Source organism: Battus philenor, unplaced genomic scaffold, assembly GCF_028537555.1.
Source record: "Battus philenor isolate CCGP_79_NKW_IND1 unplaced genomic scaffold, ilBatPhil1.0.hap1 SCAF_10, whole genome shotgun sequence".
In the NCBI taxonomy this organism is placed as follows: Eukaryota; Metazoa; Arthropoda; class Insecta; order Lepidoptera; family Papilionidae; genus Battus; species Battus philenor.
This window is the reverse complement of record NW_027181662.1, coordinates 13,733,944-13,751,976: the sequence shown is the minus strand read 5'-3', so window position 1 is coordinate 13,751,976 and position 18,033 is coordinate 13,733,944. Positions and strand designations below refer to the sequence as shown.

The 18,033-nt window shown below is 32.7% G+C and overlaps 2 protein-coding genes across 2 annotated transcripts; one reads left to right on the top strand and one right to left on the bottom strand.

Moving 5' to 3' along the window:
• Nucleotides 1-7: 7 nt before the first annotated feature.
• EloB (elongin B) lies at nt 8-8,964 on the bottom strand. The gene is made up of 5 exons (XM_068766838.1): nt 8,879-8,964; nt 8,668-8,761; nt 8,108-8,252; nt 3,043-3,145; nt 8-2,532 (listed from the first exon to the last, which is right to left on the bottom strand). The coding sequence occupies exons 1-5, from the start codon at nt 8,879-8,881 to the stop codon at nt 2,518-2,520; spliced, it is 360 nt and encodes a 119-aa protein (XP_068622939.1). The 5' UTR covers nt 8,882-8,964; the 3' UTR covers nt 8-2,517.
• A 593-nt stretch (nt 8,965-9,557) lies between these two features.
• Nucleotides 9,558-17,572, top strand: LOC137923450 (zinc finger protein 14 homolog). The gene is made up of 7 exons (XM_068766712.1): nt 9,558-9,874; nt 10,830-10,954; nt 12,356-12,488; nt 12,961-13,128; nt 14,607-14,759; nt 15,848-16,516; nt 17,433-17,572. The coding sequence occupies exons 1-6, from the start codon at nt 9,595-9,597 to the stop codon at nt 16,504-16,506; spliced, it is 1,518 nt and encodes a 505-aa protein (XP_068622813.1). The 5' UTR covers nt 9,558-9,594; the 3' UTR covers nt 16,507-16,516; nt 17,433-17,572.
• Nucleotides 17,573-18,033: the final 461 nt, after the last annotated feature.

Here is an 18,033-nt window from a genome sequence, read left to right as displayed (position 1 = left end):
CACAACAAAAAATCAAAACAGCTTTATTTTCTGCTGGTTCTCTTACAATTTCCCATACTTGCACATGAATACTACATTACATATTTTTCAACACTCAAATGCCGACAAACGTTTTGTTCATATTACTTGAAAAATTCGTCATTTAAGTATTCCATCGAAACCTTTGACTGTGCCGTTTACGATAACCAACACCGACCAAATGATGCCGCTGCGTACCTCCATCACAGCGATCTTAGCGGCATTAAAAGACGAGTATAAGAGAAACAACATCGACCCATTACACGGTAATTCAGACCAATATCCGAGAAAATGTGAGAATATTGGCCTTCACTACCACGTGTACTTTGGCAGAAAGAATGTTATCAATGTCGAGACAGGCTATTAAAAAAAAATGTCAACGGTAGTGGTAACGCGCGAAAGTAATACCCATTTAATTTTCTATCTTAAATTAGAGTGCAATATTAATTCATATCTTTTACAGATTAAATTTCATAGAACAATTTCTATTTGGTAACGAGTCTGTAATTTAGGAAATTGTCCAAATTCACTAGCTAAACACTACACCTGGTGTATGTATACATTGGGTTTGCATTGACGTCGCTTTACATTGAAATTATTATTATAAGAGCAGTTATGAGGATAACAGACCAAATGAGGTAGGATAAAAGCAACTTACTTTTGCGCGTAATTCGTCGCTTACGCACATTTATTTCCGACAATACCATTTATTCTCCTCTCTGTAAAGGATTAGCACCTTTTGTCATGTTATATTAATTGAATACTTTGGTTAGATTAAAAGTGTAATTTAAAATTTTCACATACAATGCAAAACCCAAATAAAATTAAAGTACACGGAAATTATTTACTACAAATGAATCGTAGAGAAAATTTTACAAAAATCCATTGAACAAAATGACATTTAAACCTGTTACTATGAACATATAACAACATAGAACATAGACTCAGATATCTTTTCGATTCTCGGGAGAATATAAAAAGCCCCTATATTACCCTATTAAATTAGCTATTAACTATAGTTCGTTCTATACTATAATCATTTAAATACCATATTAAATTAATAGTACTTAGTCTGACGGAGCTTCAAGGCATCTCACAAATGTCATACCGCACATTTATTCCTGGTACAAAACACAAATTAATTTGGGAGATTATCTTTCAGCTTTACGTCTCAACTCAAAGTCTGAAGTAGTAACAGAGTAAACATGAAGAATGCTGAAAAAAACCCTTAGCCTTTTTTATCAATAACACGGAGGCACATATTTAACAATCAGATGAAAATAAATTTTCTAAAATATTTTTTTATTACTGTACACACCTTTTATATATTCTGTAGATCTCTGTTATGATGTCAAGAAATTTTTACAGACTGACATATATAGTGTATCCTTATTTTATTAATTAAAGTTTTTAAAGTAAAAAAAGTAGTTTACTAAAAACCTTCTTCAAGAAAGAATTTTAATATAAAAAATTGAATTGAATCCTGAATTCTTCCTATATAATCGACATACACCAATGCCTATAGACATCAGAGAATCACAAAATGTATGGATCAATCTCACAGAACTCTGGTAGTAGAAATGTGTCAACTACCCTCTTAAACATTTGGACTTTATTCTTAGACCTTATTCTTATTGATAGGAATAAATCTACAGTCTATACAAAAGTTTGCCAGTAATAAAAGAAATTATGAAATTCGGTGTTTACATAAATGACAATAAAAATAATAAATAGTGGCGAGCGCGTGAAGCTATAAATCATTATAGTTAGTATATGAGATGAAGCCACTTTAAGTGCAAATATAACGTACTTAAGAAATTTACTTACATTAACTCGTTTACAAAAGTGACATAGACAAATGTGTTTATTTATAATCAGAATGATTTAATATTAAATCTAGTTCGTCTAAAAGCCACATGATTGGTGAGCGGTGGACTTCATGTGGCAACTTATGATAAACAGTAATTAATACAAATGATATAGTTATATCATGCATCTCAATGGTATATAAGACTACCACAAATTTCATAAACATATTGAATTTAATTTTAATTATGTTCATTGATATATATACTTTAAAAATTAATGGGAGTCTGTTGAATGATAATATGACTATATAATTCGCATATTTAAATACAGAGACATCAACATCCGAGATCTAATTGAAATAAATATGTTAGGTTAATTTATCACATGAGACTGAGATAATGTATACCTATTTCCATTCGTTTAAGTTCGTAGATCCACTACAAAAAGCGCTACATCCGACAAAGCTTCACAAAAATACTAAAAATTGTGTAGAATTGTGTTAATATCAAACACAAATTATTGAAAAACTGTTAACAAAATATGTTTATAATGCAAATTATATAAAGAAACGTGGCACCCCCTCGAATCGATGCTGGATGCGGTGCCGGAGAATGTTGGAAACAGTACTATAGTACAAACAATACATAGTTGAAATTTGCATCGATGTCGTCCGAATCATTTCCGTGTCGTTTAGTGTTGATCCATCTATAATAATAAAGCAAAAAAAGTTTTGAAAACAAAGGAATAAAAAAATATACCCTAAAATCAGGTACAAAATTTGTAAAAATTAAAAAAAAAAACAATTATTGTTATCATTAATGATCAAATTCACAAGATTTAAAATTAAATAATTTGGTTTACATGTCTATATTTTTTAGTCTTAAATATATAATTAAAAGTTTATTATTATGTAAATTCAATTATAGCATTTAAGAGATATTAGTTGGTTGAAATGTGTAGAAATTGGTTTGATGACTTATTAGCAAGGTTAATAATATAATATAAACATTTTAAAAAATTTTATCACAGACAGACTACATTGACCCTTTTTTTATGTTAAAAATGAAGATTCTTAAGAATTTACATACACACTAACGCATGTAATGACTACTTGAATAAAGATATTTTGAAAGATTTTAAAAAAAGTTAGTTCAAAAATTTTGAATTAAATGACATTATATGATTTCAACTTTAACTAATTTTAAATTTATATACCTGTTCTTGGCCATTAGTCTCCTGTGACTTCATGACATCAGGCAAGTCGGGTGGTGATGAATATGGGGTCAGATCTAGAGCTTCAAATTCGCCGTTTTCTTTTCTGTTAAATATAAAGTAATGCATTATAAGACATGATAAACATATGAAAAATAATATTATCCCTAAGAATATAGTGCCATTTCTAGACTAGGTTTATTCCTGTTTTCGAAAACATTGCCATGTGTATTATTATACTTACTGCTCCATTGGAAACAAATATACACAATGAACAGTCAACTAAGATTAATGTATATAATTATTATGTCCTAGACAAGAAAATAACTAGGAAAAAATTCATAGTTACTACAATAGGTAAAATGGTGTTTATTATGTACAGTTGTAATTTTCTTAAATAATTAAATACATGAACATAATGTAAACATGTTTTTTTATTTTATTTTACCCTAAAGCCACCACTTATAGAAAAGTTGGTGTATTTTATACAAAGAATAAAAATAATTATCAAAAGAAGCAAATGATACATGTTTTAACAGCTCCTAATAGATACCAGACTGTTTGTATTTCGTGCGACAGAGATAACGCTCTACAAAGCCGAAAATAGCCGATTGTCTCTTTCCAAAGGTCGATGTGCAGTATTTATCACTGGGTACTGTGCAATGTTTTACATTTGCTTAAAATTCCAAAGGTTGACAGAATGACTCATGTAAACCACGAGTTAAAAAATAAAGTAGTATCAGTTTTTATGGTAATTTTTTTTCTTATCTTAAAAATCCATTTACCATATGTAATTAAAATAAATATAATTTGCATATTTATTAAGGGCATTTTATTTTGGATTAGTAGATTGTACTTTTCTTTAGTCACTTGTATACATAAATGTAATTGTTTTATTGTTTATTTAACATGATTCAAGTCTTAAAAATGAAGACAAAGACCAGAATTAATTTTGACTTTTTAAGTAAAGACGAAATGCAACTTAGTCATTTTAAATAATTGTTTTTAAATTTTTTATCATAACCCTTTTCATAATTTTAATTTAGGCTGACCACTTCCCTAATCATGTGGCTCTGGACTAGAATCCAATTCATAGTTCAACAAGGAGTACGAAGGAGTAACACAACCCTTAGTCAGCCAAATTGCACTCTCACACACAGTGACCGATATCTGCATGAGGGAAACTGCACATATTCTGTTCTTTTAGCAAACTCGACGTGCCGTTGCAAGCACTCCAAAGCTGGTATTAGACCTCTCAGATCCACCCAATAGTTTTTTAGGGCCTTACTTTGTACTCTAGGTGGTCCACTATCCTCCTGACATGCCTTGCCACTGTAGTTGGTATAGTGCTGAACTTCAAAGCAAGTTGTTAGGTCCCCCAGGATGTTCTTAGTTTTCTCAGATACCACTCTATGTCTCACATATCACACGTCTAAAATAGTTACTGAGATTTTCTCTCCAAAGATTTTGATTTGTGATATGAATAATGAGTTAGTCTATAGAAGTAATGTACACTTCATCAATCCAGAGACAATTTTTTGATATGCATTTGCAACAACTGGTTAGTACAAGTGTCTATTTACTGGTTTGAAAATATATGATAATTCTATCTAATTATGATTAAGTGAGTGCTTGAGTTTCTTATTATTTAAATTGAATTTAAAAGAAACAAAATTAAATGTTGAGTGATTACATCCCTTCCATTCTAAAATAACCATTTTTGCGTAAAATATGATAAAATTGGGGTGTCAATCTTAAAGACACGATACCGAAAATTATGTGAATTTTAACCAGCATTGGTGTAATAAGCATTAGTCTATCAGTTGATCCATGAGACCATGAAAATTTGTGCCACATAAATCCAAAAGGTGTTCTGGCGACATAGTTAAGGTCGCAGGAAATCGCAGGATGCGAGCAGCGCAGGACCAGTCTTTGTGGCCCTGCAGTGGACATCTATCAGCTGAAAAGCAGATGAAACTCTAAAAGTCTGTCATCTAAGATGATAATCTATCTACATACAAAGTGTTAATTTTTAAACAAAAAACATAACTACTTGCTTCATAGGACTTATTAATTACAGTATAAGTCCATAATTCAGTTGTTGATTGTTTATCTCGTACATTTCATAACTGTATTATCTAATCATTATGATAAAGATTTGGCATAAATAATGATCTGTTGCTTACCTAATTACACCTTTGTAAATGCATGGTTTGTTTTTTTTTTAAATGACATACTTCTAGGAGATTTTTAGCTAGGAAATATTAGAAAAAAATGGCTTCTTACTAAAGTCAGTTTTTATTTTTGGACAGAACTTTCAATGCGGCCTAAATGGCTATTACAGATTCCGCAGGTCCAAAAAAGTAAGGCGCAGAAGACGCCTAGCCTAAGACCTTTTTTACAGAAACAAAGCTCAAGCTCCTAGAAGAGCCTTGGCTCTCAGGCCTCTACATAATATTTCAAAGGATTGATAGGCCGCTGAGCTTTTAGATCGCTTAGGTTGATGCTGCATGGTGTAACTATAGTCAAGGGGTCCCATATCGGATTCATGGGCAGCATGGCAGGTTCAGCATGGGCTGCCACTTGTCAATAATACTTGCCCAGCATTCCGATACAAAGGCACTTAAGAGGACCAAACCACAATTTGGTAGGTTACTATTGCTTGATTAATAATACTGCTACCACTTCAGAAGGCATTACTCTAGTAGAAAAAGTGGCAAAAGAAACTTCAGCAATGTTTGAATCTAGTATGATCAGGGTTTGGTGTCCCCTGTAATATATGACCAGGCATCATTTGACGAGAGGTTGGTTATCAAAAGGCAATGATGACCAGGTTCACTGTGCATGGCTTGTCTTATTGTCATTGTGTCATCTGTAAACTAAAGTATGTGTCTCTGTCTCAGGACAGTGCAGCATTTGAATGTACAGGGTGTATTTGTATTATAGGTGACACCTATAATTAGAGGATTAAACTTTGTAAACTATGAAAATTGAGTAAGTTTAAGGACACTCAAAATTAGTAGATATGTACAATTTATCAATATTAAGATGATTTTATAATTTCCTTTAAGTCATTTATACAGTGGCGTACCTAGGGGGGGGCGGTGGGTGCGGTCCGCACCGGGCGGCACTTACCTAGGGGCGGCATTTTTTATATTTACTTATAGTTGTAAAAAGCAATTTATTCATTTTATATTTTTTCTTTCTTGAATAATAAATTATTATTATGATTATTAGAAGAAGAAAATTGTAAAACAAGATCAGATGCTGGAATATTACTCAATTCTATGTAATCTTTTTCTTTTCTATGTTACCGTCATTTATGGGAACCCGTCCTTTTGGAAATTAAGGACGGTCAAAAATACCTGCAAGTAAAAGGGTTAAATGCCATATAAAACTAAATTCTTTGCAAACACATTTCATGGAACAAAGAGATACGCTAGTACAAAACGCTGTTATAGCAGCCAAAATAATTTGTGAAGAGTTAGAGATATCGACTAAGCGTCGAGTTAAAAGGAGAAAAAATATAAGTGGGGAAAATTCGACGTTGGGACGTGGGGCTATCCTTAGAAGAAGAAGTACGAAGAAAAATGTTTTCATCTATGGACAGAATTATAAAGGAATAAAAGAACGTTTCGATCAGTTGCATGGCCTTGTAAGAAAATATTCGTGTATAATACCGTGTAACCTACTAAATGAAGAATTTGAATATCAAATAAATGACTTGATTGACATTGATAAAGAACAGTTCCATATTAAAAGAAAAAGGATCCAGGTTTTTATGGTTGTACCTACACTAAAAAAAGAGGCAAAACATTAGAAAAACGGGGAGAAGGGCCCTCTTGATCTGCTAAAATTTATTCAGCAGTATAGGTTGGAAAATTCTGTTCCCAACATTATAATTTTGTTAAGAATTTTTTTAACAATTTCAATCAGTGTCGCTAGTTGCGAAAGAAGCTTCTCAAAATCGAAGTTGATAAAAAATTATCTTCGTTTTACAATGAGTCAATAGAGTCAATAAAGACTACAAAATCTTGCAATATTGTCAATAGAACAAGAAATTACAAATAATATAAATTTTGAGAGCATTATACACAATTTTTCTAGTATGAAAGCTAGAAGAGTAGATATTATATAAATATATTTACGAGCATACAAATATGTCTAAAAAAAATTACTCTGTGTATTAATTAATATTGATTAAATAACTTAATAATTTATTTATGTGTAATTAACACAATTTATTTATTTATTAATTTATTAAAACCACTTTTTGATTGATTTATAAGAGAAAGGGCGGCAAACTGGAGATCGCCCCGGGCGGCAAAAGTTCTAGGTACGCCACTGCATTTATATCATAAGCATATATATAAATACTACATTTACTTGTCACTGTCACTTGAGTGTGTATATATTTGGCTGGATTCAACATGAAAAGCAAATATTTAAATAATAATCACATACCCATACTGATATATATACTATACATACTGATACTGATAACTATATCATTGCTTTAATACAATGATATATATAAGCTATAAGAAAAGGAGAGAAACTATTTCCTCATGTCAGCTGATACTGCAAGGCATGGGTAAACATGCTGTTCTTAAACTGCCCACATCTAGTTACTTACAGCATCCTTTACATGTTGTTGGTCCACTTAGGCTTTCATAATTGAAAAACCTTCAGCCCCTGCCATCTCAAACAAGCAATTCTATTCTATTTACAAATGTGAAAATTGTTGAAGAAGCCATATGCATGACATTTCAAAAACCATATGATAATACCGTACAGCATGAAATTATTCATACAATTTTAAATTCATTTAAAAAAAAATTATGATCTGGGCTGATTTTTCAAGATTCCATATGATGCAGAGGTAAGTTAGTTTAACAAAAACAAAATTATAATGATGGTTGATATAAAAATGAATAAATATCCATTAAATACAAAATCATAACTTTTTTAAAAAATGTCTGAATTAGAAAATATACTACTAATCAACAGATAAACTCACTGCTACATTAAGTCCTATAAAGCATGAATTTCTAAGCTTAAAACACACCTTAAAGCCAATCCAATGGGTGCAGGACATTGTGCCTTAGCTGTAGCGGATGTAAGTCCATATTCAGCTAGTGTTTTCTCATCCTCCATCAACTGACTGTCCTTGTTGAACAACATCTGACTAGGGGGAGTCACCTTAAGGATGCCTGGAATACAAAAATACTACTTAGTATAATATCAAAAGCCAGAATATTACACAACTTTTTATAGCTTTGCTAATAATGCATTTTGCATTAAATATAAAATAACTATCATTAAATTGTTGTTTTAGTAAAATATTAACAAAACCTTAAGTCGTTAGAAATAGCTCATCTAATATTAGTAAATATATATTAATAATTTACAGTCAATAATAAGAGGGAAGATTCTTAAATCTCTAGGCTCTAAAACTTTATCTGACAAGTAATTTCTTATACTTTGTTTCTAAGTAAACACATGTGACAGCGGAACATAATATGTTTACAAAAAACATTTGCAACTAACATTTCGCTTATTTCATATGTCCGTCATTGTCTAAGAACTAAAAATAGAATAATCTGATATCGTATAGTTTACACTCACCTTCGATCATTTTCTTTAATTCGAGAACGGTCGTAGTGTCCTTGGCGTCTGTGAAGATGGTTAATTTTTTTCGCCTAATCATTAAAAAGACATCCTGAAAACAAATTTCATGTTTGAGGTTACTCGCCCGATTTGTATCGTTTGAGTAACGCACGTAAAAATAACAAATTCACTAAATGTTAAACAAGCAGCTGTTTTACAAAAGACATACCATTGTGAGATTATTTTAAATTATAGGCTAGTTATTATTTTAAATAAAAAAACGCTTCAAGGCGTACGAAATGGAATTAAATATTAAATGACAACTAACGAATGCAGACTACACAAAATGTAATACCATCATTTCCTACTTTTGGATAAGTTGCAAGATTTGTGATTTTAATTTTTGCAACAATTTAGTTCAACACTATAAGCGTTTTTAGTAATAAATCTTATTTTGTAAATTGGTAGTGATTGAATGTTAAACTTATTGAAAAGGTTTAATTGTGTAAGACAGTGGTGTTAGTTGTATCGGAACGGATTATTTTCGGAATGTCAGTCGGCGTCGTACGTCTGTTCAAAAACTAAATATTCTTCGCATTTTCAAGATTATATTTTAATGCAAAATAAAATGCTTCTCCAAAAATTGTCATTCTAGGTTTATATTGTAACATTTAAGTAATTTATTAGTTTCGGCCAAGTAAAGTTGTTTGTTAAAGATTATTAATTTTAATATTTTGATAATATTGTTTCTATTTTAATCTGTTTATTTAAAGTGTCAATAAAGCATGAATCTTGAACGAAATTCTCATTTTAAAGAAAAATTCTCTGATAAGTTTATTTTTGTTATGAATAGTTTAATGAAATCATGTTAAATAATAGTTTAATAGCTTGCTTTATAATAAGTTTTTTTAATAATGGAGAATATGAAATGTTGAAATAAAATTGATGTCTTTTGTAACCTCATCGGTTTTTCATTCCGAAATGAATCCAAAAATTTGTGTAATTTGCCATAATTCAAAACCTGTTAATCAAACTGATAATCGCTTGGTGACGGAAAATTGTGGTCACGTGAAATGTATGGACTGTCTGCTGCTCGAAAAAAATGGTTGTATAGCTTGCTTGAGGGAGAATAGTGACCAAGAGCTAGGAGAAGTACAGACAGAAGAACATAAGGAATTGAGTAAGAAGAAAAAACCAGAAACATCACACGTTAGAATAGTAACAGGTATAGGCTGCATAAAACTATAAAATTATTTTCTTTTAAACATTGTATCTTTTAAATATTATAACCTAAATCATCTTTATGCATTTAAACATACATAAACTTGTGTTGTGTAGTTGTTTTGTCTCTGTGGCCTGGTTTCTGCAGCAACATTAAATATCTTTGCATGGAAATGAACTAGTGCTATCATGCATCAATTATATATTTTCAATGTTACTCATATGATACAGACAAACTATTATGTAGGAGAATATGCATTAATGTAATTTCCACACACATTGTCCATGTTTTATGTAATAAATCAATAAATTCAAACCATATGCTTTACAGGCATTTGTAACAGGTTTAGTAAATTTTTGCTACTGAAAAACATTAAAATACAATATTTATTCTACAAAAATTAGGTGTATATTCCTAAGCCATACAACTATCTTGTCTAGTGGAGAATAACAAAGTTGTTTCCTGATGCAGACTTGTATTACATGATTCTGTCATTCAATCATTAATATACTATGTGCTGAGACAAAAAACAAAGTTTCTTGTGCAAAAGAAAATGTATGTATACACTAAACTGTGAAGCCATATCCCATAGTATCAGTACATGAGAAGAGACTTATAAGAAATATGGACATCTGATTTTTAATCTCTGTTCATCATCATATCTGCCGATTCACACCTAATTTAAATTTGAACACTCAAGAATGATTTTACATAAAAGTATTGTGGCTGTTGTGCCAGCAATTTGGATTGTGAATGTTACACACCGGTTGTAAGTCATAGACCTCCACCAAAGATTGCCACAATGGTCTTGTTTGAGTTCCTGTGACCTTGACTATGTTAGTTGGTCCTCCTTTTATCTTATCAATATCTCTGTTAGCACTTGGTAATCAATTTAGATGTAAAAATTGTTAAATATGCACAATAAAAATTTTAGATTTACATTAATATTATATTTCAGTTGCAAATGAGAAATTTTATGAATGTACCGTTTGTAAGAAGAGGTTTCATGCACGTAGCCAGGTGGCCTATCATGCATATTGCAATGGACAGAGGAAGCCTTACCAGTGTCCAGAGTGCAATAAGGTAAGTTGTAATATGTTATGTTTTATTCTTGCAGTTTTTATGGTACAAACCAATGCAGGAAAGTTAGATGTTCTAATAGCATATTGCAACAAACATTTAGTATAAAATATGGATATAATAACTTTTTATAATAGCTATGGGATAAATGTATATATATGGTGAACAGAGAATAAATGTGGTGGCAACCATCCCCTGTTGTTTTTTTATTTCTATTTCTACATATTAATTAGATTAGAGATACCTTAGAGAAGGCATCTGTCAGCTGATATGATATTGATGATGAAGCTCTTGCTATAACATCATGGTGCATCTGCACCGCTGTCTTAGAGGCAATTCTATATAATTATTGCAGAAAGTGTAAATTATATAAAATTGTATACTGGGAATCCAACCACACAAACCATAAAATAAACCATAAAATCCAACATACAATTGCAAATCTCAGTCCTCCACTGCTGGGATATTTGTTATTTATGTTCCATATACAGAATATTATTTTAGGCAAAACAATGCAGTGGTTTCTCTATATATAGAGATTACATTACAAAAAGTGACCTGATCTGTACAAAACTCTTTATTGAGCAGCTATATTTGTCAATACTTTAGCCCAATAAATGTGCACAGGGCAGAATCCCTTGCAATGAATCTAGACCTAAAAAGAATATCTAAAATAAGCAGATATCATGCCAAGATAGTTTTTGAATTTGTAGCAAATATCCATGTCAGATAATAAGTGTTTTTCCCTGCCATATTTTCAACTAATGGTGTTTTAACCAATCGTGCTTTAACTAATTTTGCATTAACCTATCATGCTTTAACTAATTTTCGGTTAAATGATTGGTTAACTTCAACTAATTGTGTGTTAATAGTGTCTCTATTAATTGTGTTTTAACCAATGGTGTTTCAACTAATTGTGCGTTAATTGATGGTGCTTTAGCTCAATGTGCTTAGACCATTGGTGGTTTAGTTATTTATTTGTTAACCAAAGGTGTTTCTCTAATTATGCATTAAGAAATGGTGCCAATGGAACCAATGGTTCATCAACTAGTGGCAATGGAACTATGGTTAGATTCTCTCATTATATTGTTACCAGTAGCCAACTTAGATCAGCTTGGCTAGACTGACTGACTTCGTGAGATTAGGTCCTCCATCGAGGACATACTACCATAGAGTATTCACCTGTTATATAAGTGATATTAAAGCTTGTAAATAAATTGCTCTTAATTTTTGTACTAAGGATATTGTAAAAGCGACCACAAAGATACTGGTTTCAGTTTTTTGGATGAAATTTGTATTTAAAATCATCTTTACTTTAAGTGAAGTGTTCACTGTAAATGATCCTATGTAGCTGATAACATTATTAAATGAATAAAAAACTTTATAGTTTGTTTCTTGTTCCAGAGCTTTGCAACTCATTCCCATTACAAGTATCACATGCGTGTCCATCGCAACGAACGCACCTATGCCTGTGAGGTGTGCGGAGACAGCTTCTTCCAGATGTCTAAGTTGCAAAGGCACAAGTTAAAGCACACAAGTAAGTTAATCCAATCATAATATTTCTAGGTCTGCAGCTTCTCGGCTAGTGTCCAGGGATTTGACTGGTGGGATAGCTAGATAATTAAAATTATAGTTACTGGCCCAAACATGATTTCTCTTCATATTACAAGTATTTGGTACTTACATTACTATACTGTGCAGTGATAGCTCTGCGGTTTGATTTCTGGGATACAATCTTTTACAATTCATATTTTGTGTATTAATTATATAGGATTGCCACTACTCACAAACGAGTTTTCTGAAGATGGTCAGCAGCTTCCCTTGCATACCATGTTATCACAGCATGGCAATAATGATATATCCCCATAGATGTTTTTAGGGGAGGCCTATACCATGCAATGGGCGTCTATGACCTGATACAACTATATTCCAATTACTGTTCATTCAATAGTATTTTTATAGTATAGTATAAAGCACGCTATACTTATAAGGCACTATAATTGTTCTAGAAGAGAAAAAGTATGTGTGTACAGAATGCAACAAAGGTTTCAACAACCTAACTTCGCTGCGTAAGCACGGCCTCACGCACACGGAGGAGCGTCCCTATCAATGTTCAGCGTGTGGTCGCCGCTTTCGGGATGGCTCCAATTACAGGAAGCACGTGGCCAAGCATGAAGGTAACTTCTGTAACAAGTCAAACCCTCGTCATCATTTCAGCTGCAGCAGGACACACTTTAAAGAAATAAAATAAGTTTATAGACATTTGAATCAAAAAACACGAATGCCTTGAACAGTACCCATTTTATTTCCCCCACTAGCGCCCTTGTGTCTGAATGTTAAACTGGTATTTTTGATGAGTGACAGTCCAATCTGGATCAAAGGGGATGCCAGCTCCTAATAACACTTGATAGAAGGATAGCTGGAGTTTCTTCCGCCACTTCTTCCAGTGCTAACGCTTTTCAAAGTAGTAGAAGTGTTATTAGAGAGGGAATAGCAACTAATCAAATCAAGGTTTGGCTCTCCGGCGCCCTTGAGTCGGAATGCTGAGCGAGTATTATCAACGAGTGACAGCTCATGCCTAGGTCTCTTGGAGGCTTTGAGCTTAGCTTATTTAGTGTCTGTCTAAGCGATCTGAGGGCTCAATGGCCTCCCAATCTGGTGCACAGTATATACAGCGTCCAGAGCCGAGTTTCACTACCTTAAAAGATGTTTTAGGCTCAGCGCCCTCTGTCTCCACGAACCAGTAGAAACTACAAATGCCATTTGGGCAAGAGTTTTTAGCATTTACTGAAAACCTTCAATCATTAAAAGGTAATTTCTAGAAAAATTGAACCATTGGTTCCCAGTGGAGACGATGACACCTCTAGTGGACATTGAAATCGATATGGATTTGGACTTTTAAAATGTTTATCGTCCACTAATGGACATAGGCATTTGTAATAGGACTGATTGGAAGTTTTTTAATGGAATTATTATTGCGACTTTTCGTCCCACTGTTTGTATTTAATGGAATCAGGTGTTACCTCGCGGAAGTCCATCCTAAGTAAGAAAAGGACTAATATTTAGCCACTTCCGCACATGCAGTGGTAGTCGTGTAATAAAGTGCACCGCCCGCCAGCCCGCTGAAAAATGCGTATGCGGCAAACAATGCGAATCACACAAACGCCACCGCCAAATTACTCACGTGTTTCACCCCTCCATTAGCTTACATCTAGCGTCTTCCGACAATTTTTACAAGGTCATCTGTACATTCTTAGTGGATATCGTAAGCTTGTCGGTTCGTGGCTTTCACTAAAGAATCCTTAAGCCTCAGCGGCCATCTGTTCTGCACGCTGTGTGGCGCTATTGTGCTTCACATTTTCAGCCGATGGAGGCCTACTGCAAGGCATAGACCTTCTCGAAAGATCGTCAAGATGACTAGTCCTGCACTACCCGCATACAGCTATTTTCTACGACCTTAACTATGTCGTAATTAGACCGACCTGTTAACTTACTAACATAATAAATATATAAATAAAATCGGTATAATTTTGTAAAAAGTAGAAATGGACATTATATTTTTTTGTAAAGAAGCTTTAGTCAAAGAAAAGTTAGAGATATATGGTGTACTGTTTTAATACGTAATATTGTAAATACGTTTGTAATGCTGTTGTAGTAAAGAAATGCGGATGCAATGGTTGCGGTCGTGGCGGCGGATGTGGTGCGCAGGCTCCGCCCACAAGAGCGCTCCGCCCATACCAGTGCCCGCGCTGCCCGCAGGCCTTCCACTCCGGCAAGGACATGAGACGCCATGCAGCTGTTCATTCTGGTCAGTTCAACTTCTATGTATTATGATTACCCCCATTATACTATACGGTTATAGAATAGTTATTTATTAAACAATTGTAATGATTTCAAAAAGAACTTTTTATTAAAGTATAACAGATACAGCAACAACAACGCAGTTACAATTAAATTCATACACACTGTTGCAACCTAGTTAAATTTTCACGAACAAGCAAAAACTATATACTTTATGACTCAACATCAATTCATCACTTCTAATCACTAGTGATAATTTCAAAGTCATTATAGCTTTATTATATGAGATCATTACAATCATTTATAAACGTCAGCTTAAAATTAACGTTTACTTTAGTTTCTAACGCGCCATCTATTGAGAAGAACTAACATTAATCATAGTTGGGTTTGTAAATTTATTTTCGAATACTGAATTATCAATTTTTTTTTGCTTAAAATTATGACAATTCACTGCCAAACATTTTTATTGTGGACATATTATGTAATAGAGTAATAAGCCTTTTGTCGGAGCCTGTGCTGATTAAATTACTGAATTTACAAAGAGATATATTCACCGCGTCGTTTGGTAGTCTGTTATAAAGTCGTATACATTGACCTGTGAATGAGTGAGACACTTTATGAGGCCTTATAGCGGGTATAGGAAGTTTATTTTTATTCATTAGATTAGGTTTATGAAGATCAGTATTTGTTTTTAATTTACTAAGATTTTCATGTATATACATAAAGTTATCGAATTTTTAGGAACATTTATAAGAGTTAATCAAAGTCTAATATATCTACTTATGTATGCCTATGATGGTAATCTTATTTCAATAGTTAACAATTTTATTTTACAAACCTTTCGAAATTCTCCATTATGATATTTATTGTCAAAACATTAAAAGTAAATAATATAAATGACAATAAAAAGGTTCCATCATGGAAGTGCCAATAATCAATCTACTTTGAATGGGACATAAATCTCCTACTAAAGAGAAACTCTCAACTATCTATATCAGGTGCTACAAGATGTAGACACATCCCTATACAATACACGATTTTTAACAAATATACAATGTTATTATAATTGATTACTTTTCCTATCAATTGATACAGATTCGAAGCCGTTTCGCTGCAAAGTGTGTAACAGACGTTTCAGAAGGAAGGACAACTTGGAGCGCCACATCAGAAACACCCACCCAGAATACGTCCCGGCAACCGCCGTAGAATGTGACGAGGGTGCTCTTAAGCAAGTAGTCGAAACGAACGGACAAAGAGACAAACAAATAGAGACAAACGGGGCAACTGAGAAGATCAAATTAGAAATACTCAATCCGCTCCCACCTTTAACCCAAGATGTGATACAAAAACATTTGTTTGTGGAAACAGAAGGTGACATAAAGAAGGAGAGTAGTGAAGTAAAAGTTAACAATAAGGGATACATTGACAAATCCTATATTCTAGAAGCGAACAACGCAAGAGAAAGTGTCATAGTTGAGAAGAAGAATCCAGAGAGCGAGAAGAAACCTGCAAGTCCTGCTCCAGAGTATGGATATGTACATAAAATAAGGCGAGCTAACCTAATGAGGAGTCCGAAAGAGATATCCCTCCCTCCGATTGACGAACAGAAGATGAAGAAGTTGAAGGAGAACAGTGATTTGAATGAATTCCACTCAAGACCACCGATAAAGAATGTGGAGTTGTACAAAATGATCCTGTCTAGTGACAAGCAAGCATTGAGTCAAGTGTCACCAGGGGCTGATACCGAAGCTTGAACTTTATTTGGTAAGTAATTCAGACATATAGACACTAGAACATAAGGTTATCGAATGGAGATGATGGACCAACAAAGGCAAGGTTGTCTCTGGGCGGGGCCTACGTCCAGCATTGGAAGTCTTACGGCTGAAATTATGAGGGTGATGATAAATGAGAGAGTATATGACAGTGTCACAGAAAGGATCAAAACATTATTTACCTTGTGTGCTAGGTTGATACAGAATTTTTTTTTATATTGTTGCTTGTTAATATATGTTGTGTGAAGATCAAAGTAGCTTTTTAAATTAATAAACAATGGTACGAGGTTGGTTTTTTTGGAAAATAGTATTCTAGGTGGGTAACACCGCAGGCTCTATTTTTCTTTATAGAATAATGTCATAATGATGTAATATTTTAGTTCGAAACTAGAAAGTCTAACATATGATTTTATATTCAATTGCAACAAGTTCTATTGAAAATCTATCAGAGAGGCCCATCAACAGAGGATACTCTATGGCTGAAGTCATGATGATGGTGATAAGTGAATACTTGTGGAATTTTGTTAGAAGATATTTTCTACTTATCAAGGCACCAATCAAATTTGATGATCTGTGTACTTATGTTTTTTTTAAATAATGAGATTCTGCTGTACACTCGCTCATACCATAAGGTAGATTTTGTCTAACTCATAGTACATCAAGATAAATATCGTGGGTACATAGGATTGTCAAAAGTCCACAATGTCTCAATTTGTGCATAAAATAAATCATTACAAGACATAAAACTCTTCTCAGAAAGGAAATTATCTGCAGTTTTCTGTAGTTGTTCTACAAAGACTATATTAATAGATTTTGATGGTGTGAAAATTGAGTTTATTTATACATTTATACTCCTAGAGAACTTTTGAAAAATTACATTCTATACAGAAACGTTTTTAAAATTTCAGATAGGCACTGAACTAAAGGCTGAATGTGGTGATTTCGTGGATGACGGTTACAGGTATAGTTGCTATGAAAATTGATGAAGAAATAATTGTGCATTTAACATATATATATATATATGTGTATTTATCAATTTAAAACAATAATTATGATGTAGTTTTAAAATTGGCAATGTATGTAAATAAAATATTTTCAGCAATATTGAAACGAAATTTCCTTTCCAGATGTATATTTTTTTAAGAACATATCAAATTAATAACGTTTATTTAAATCATTTTTGAATAAAGCATTGTTGTCATGAAGAATTAAATATATTTGGTCACATGCGCGCACCTTAAAAGTAACTAGTTAGGATTGTTGTGTAAGTGTTAGATAAAAAACAGGATCCGGATTTAATGAACAATAAATTACGATGTAATTATCATGTTTTTGAATTAAATAAACTTTTGCATTTAGACTATGGTAGGTATGTCGTTAATAATTTCCGGATCCTAAAATCAGTCATAAAGTTTACTAACATTTATTTTTAAGAACGTCCAAGACGTATAGTACTAGGGTGTATGTAGCTGTGAACATGAGTTTTATTTTGAATATATCTTTTTCAGT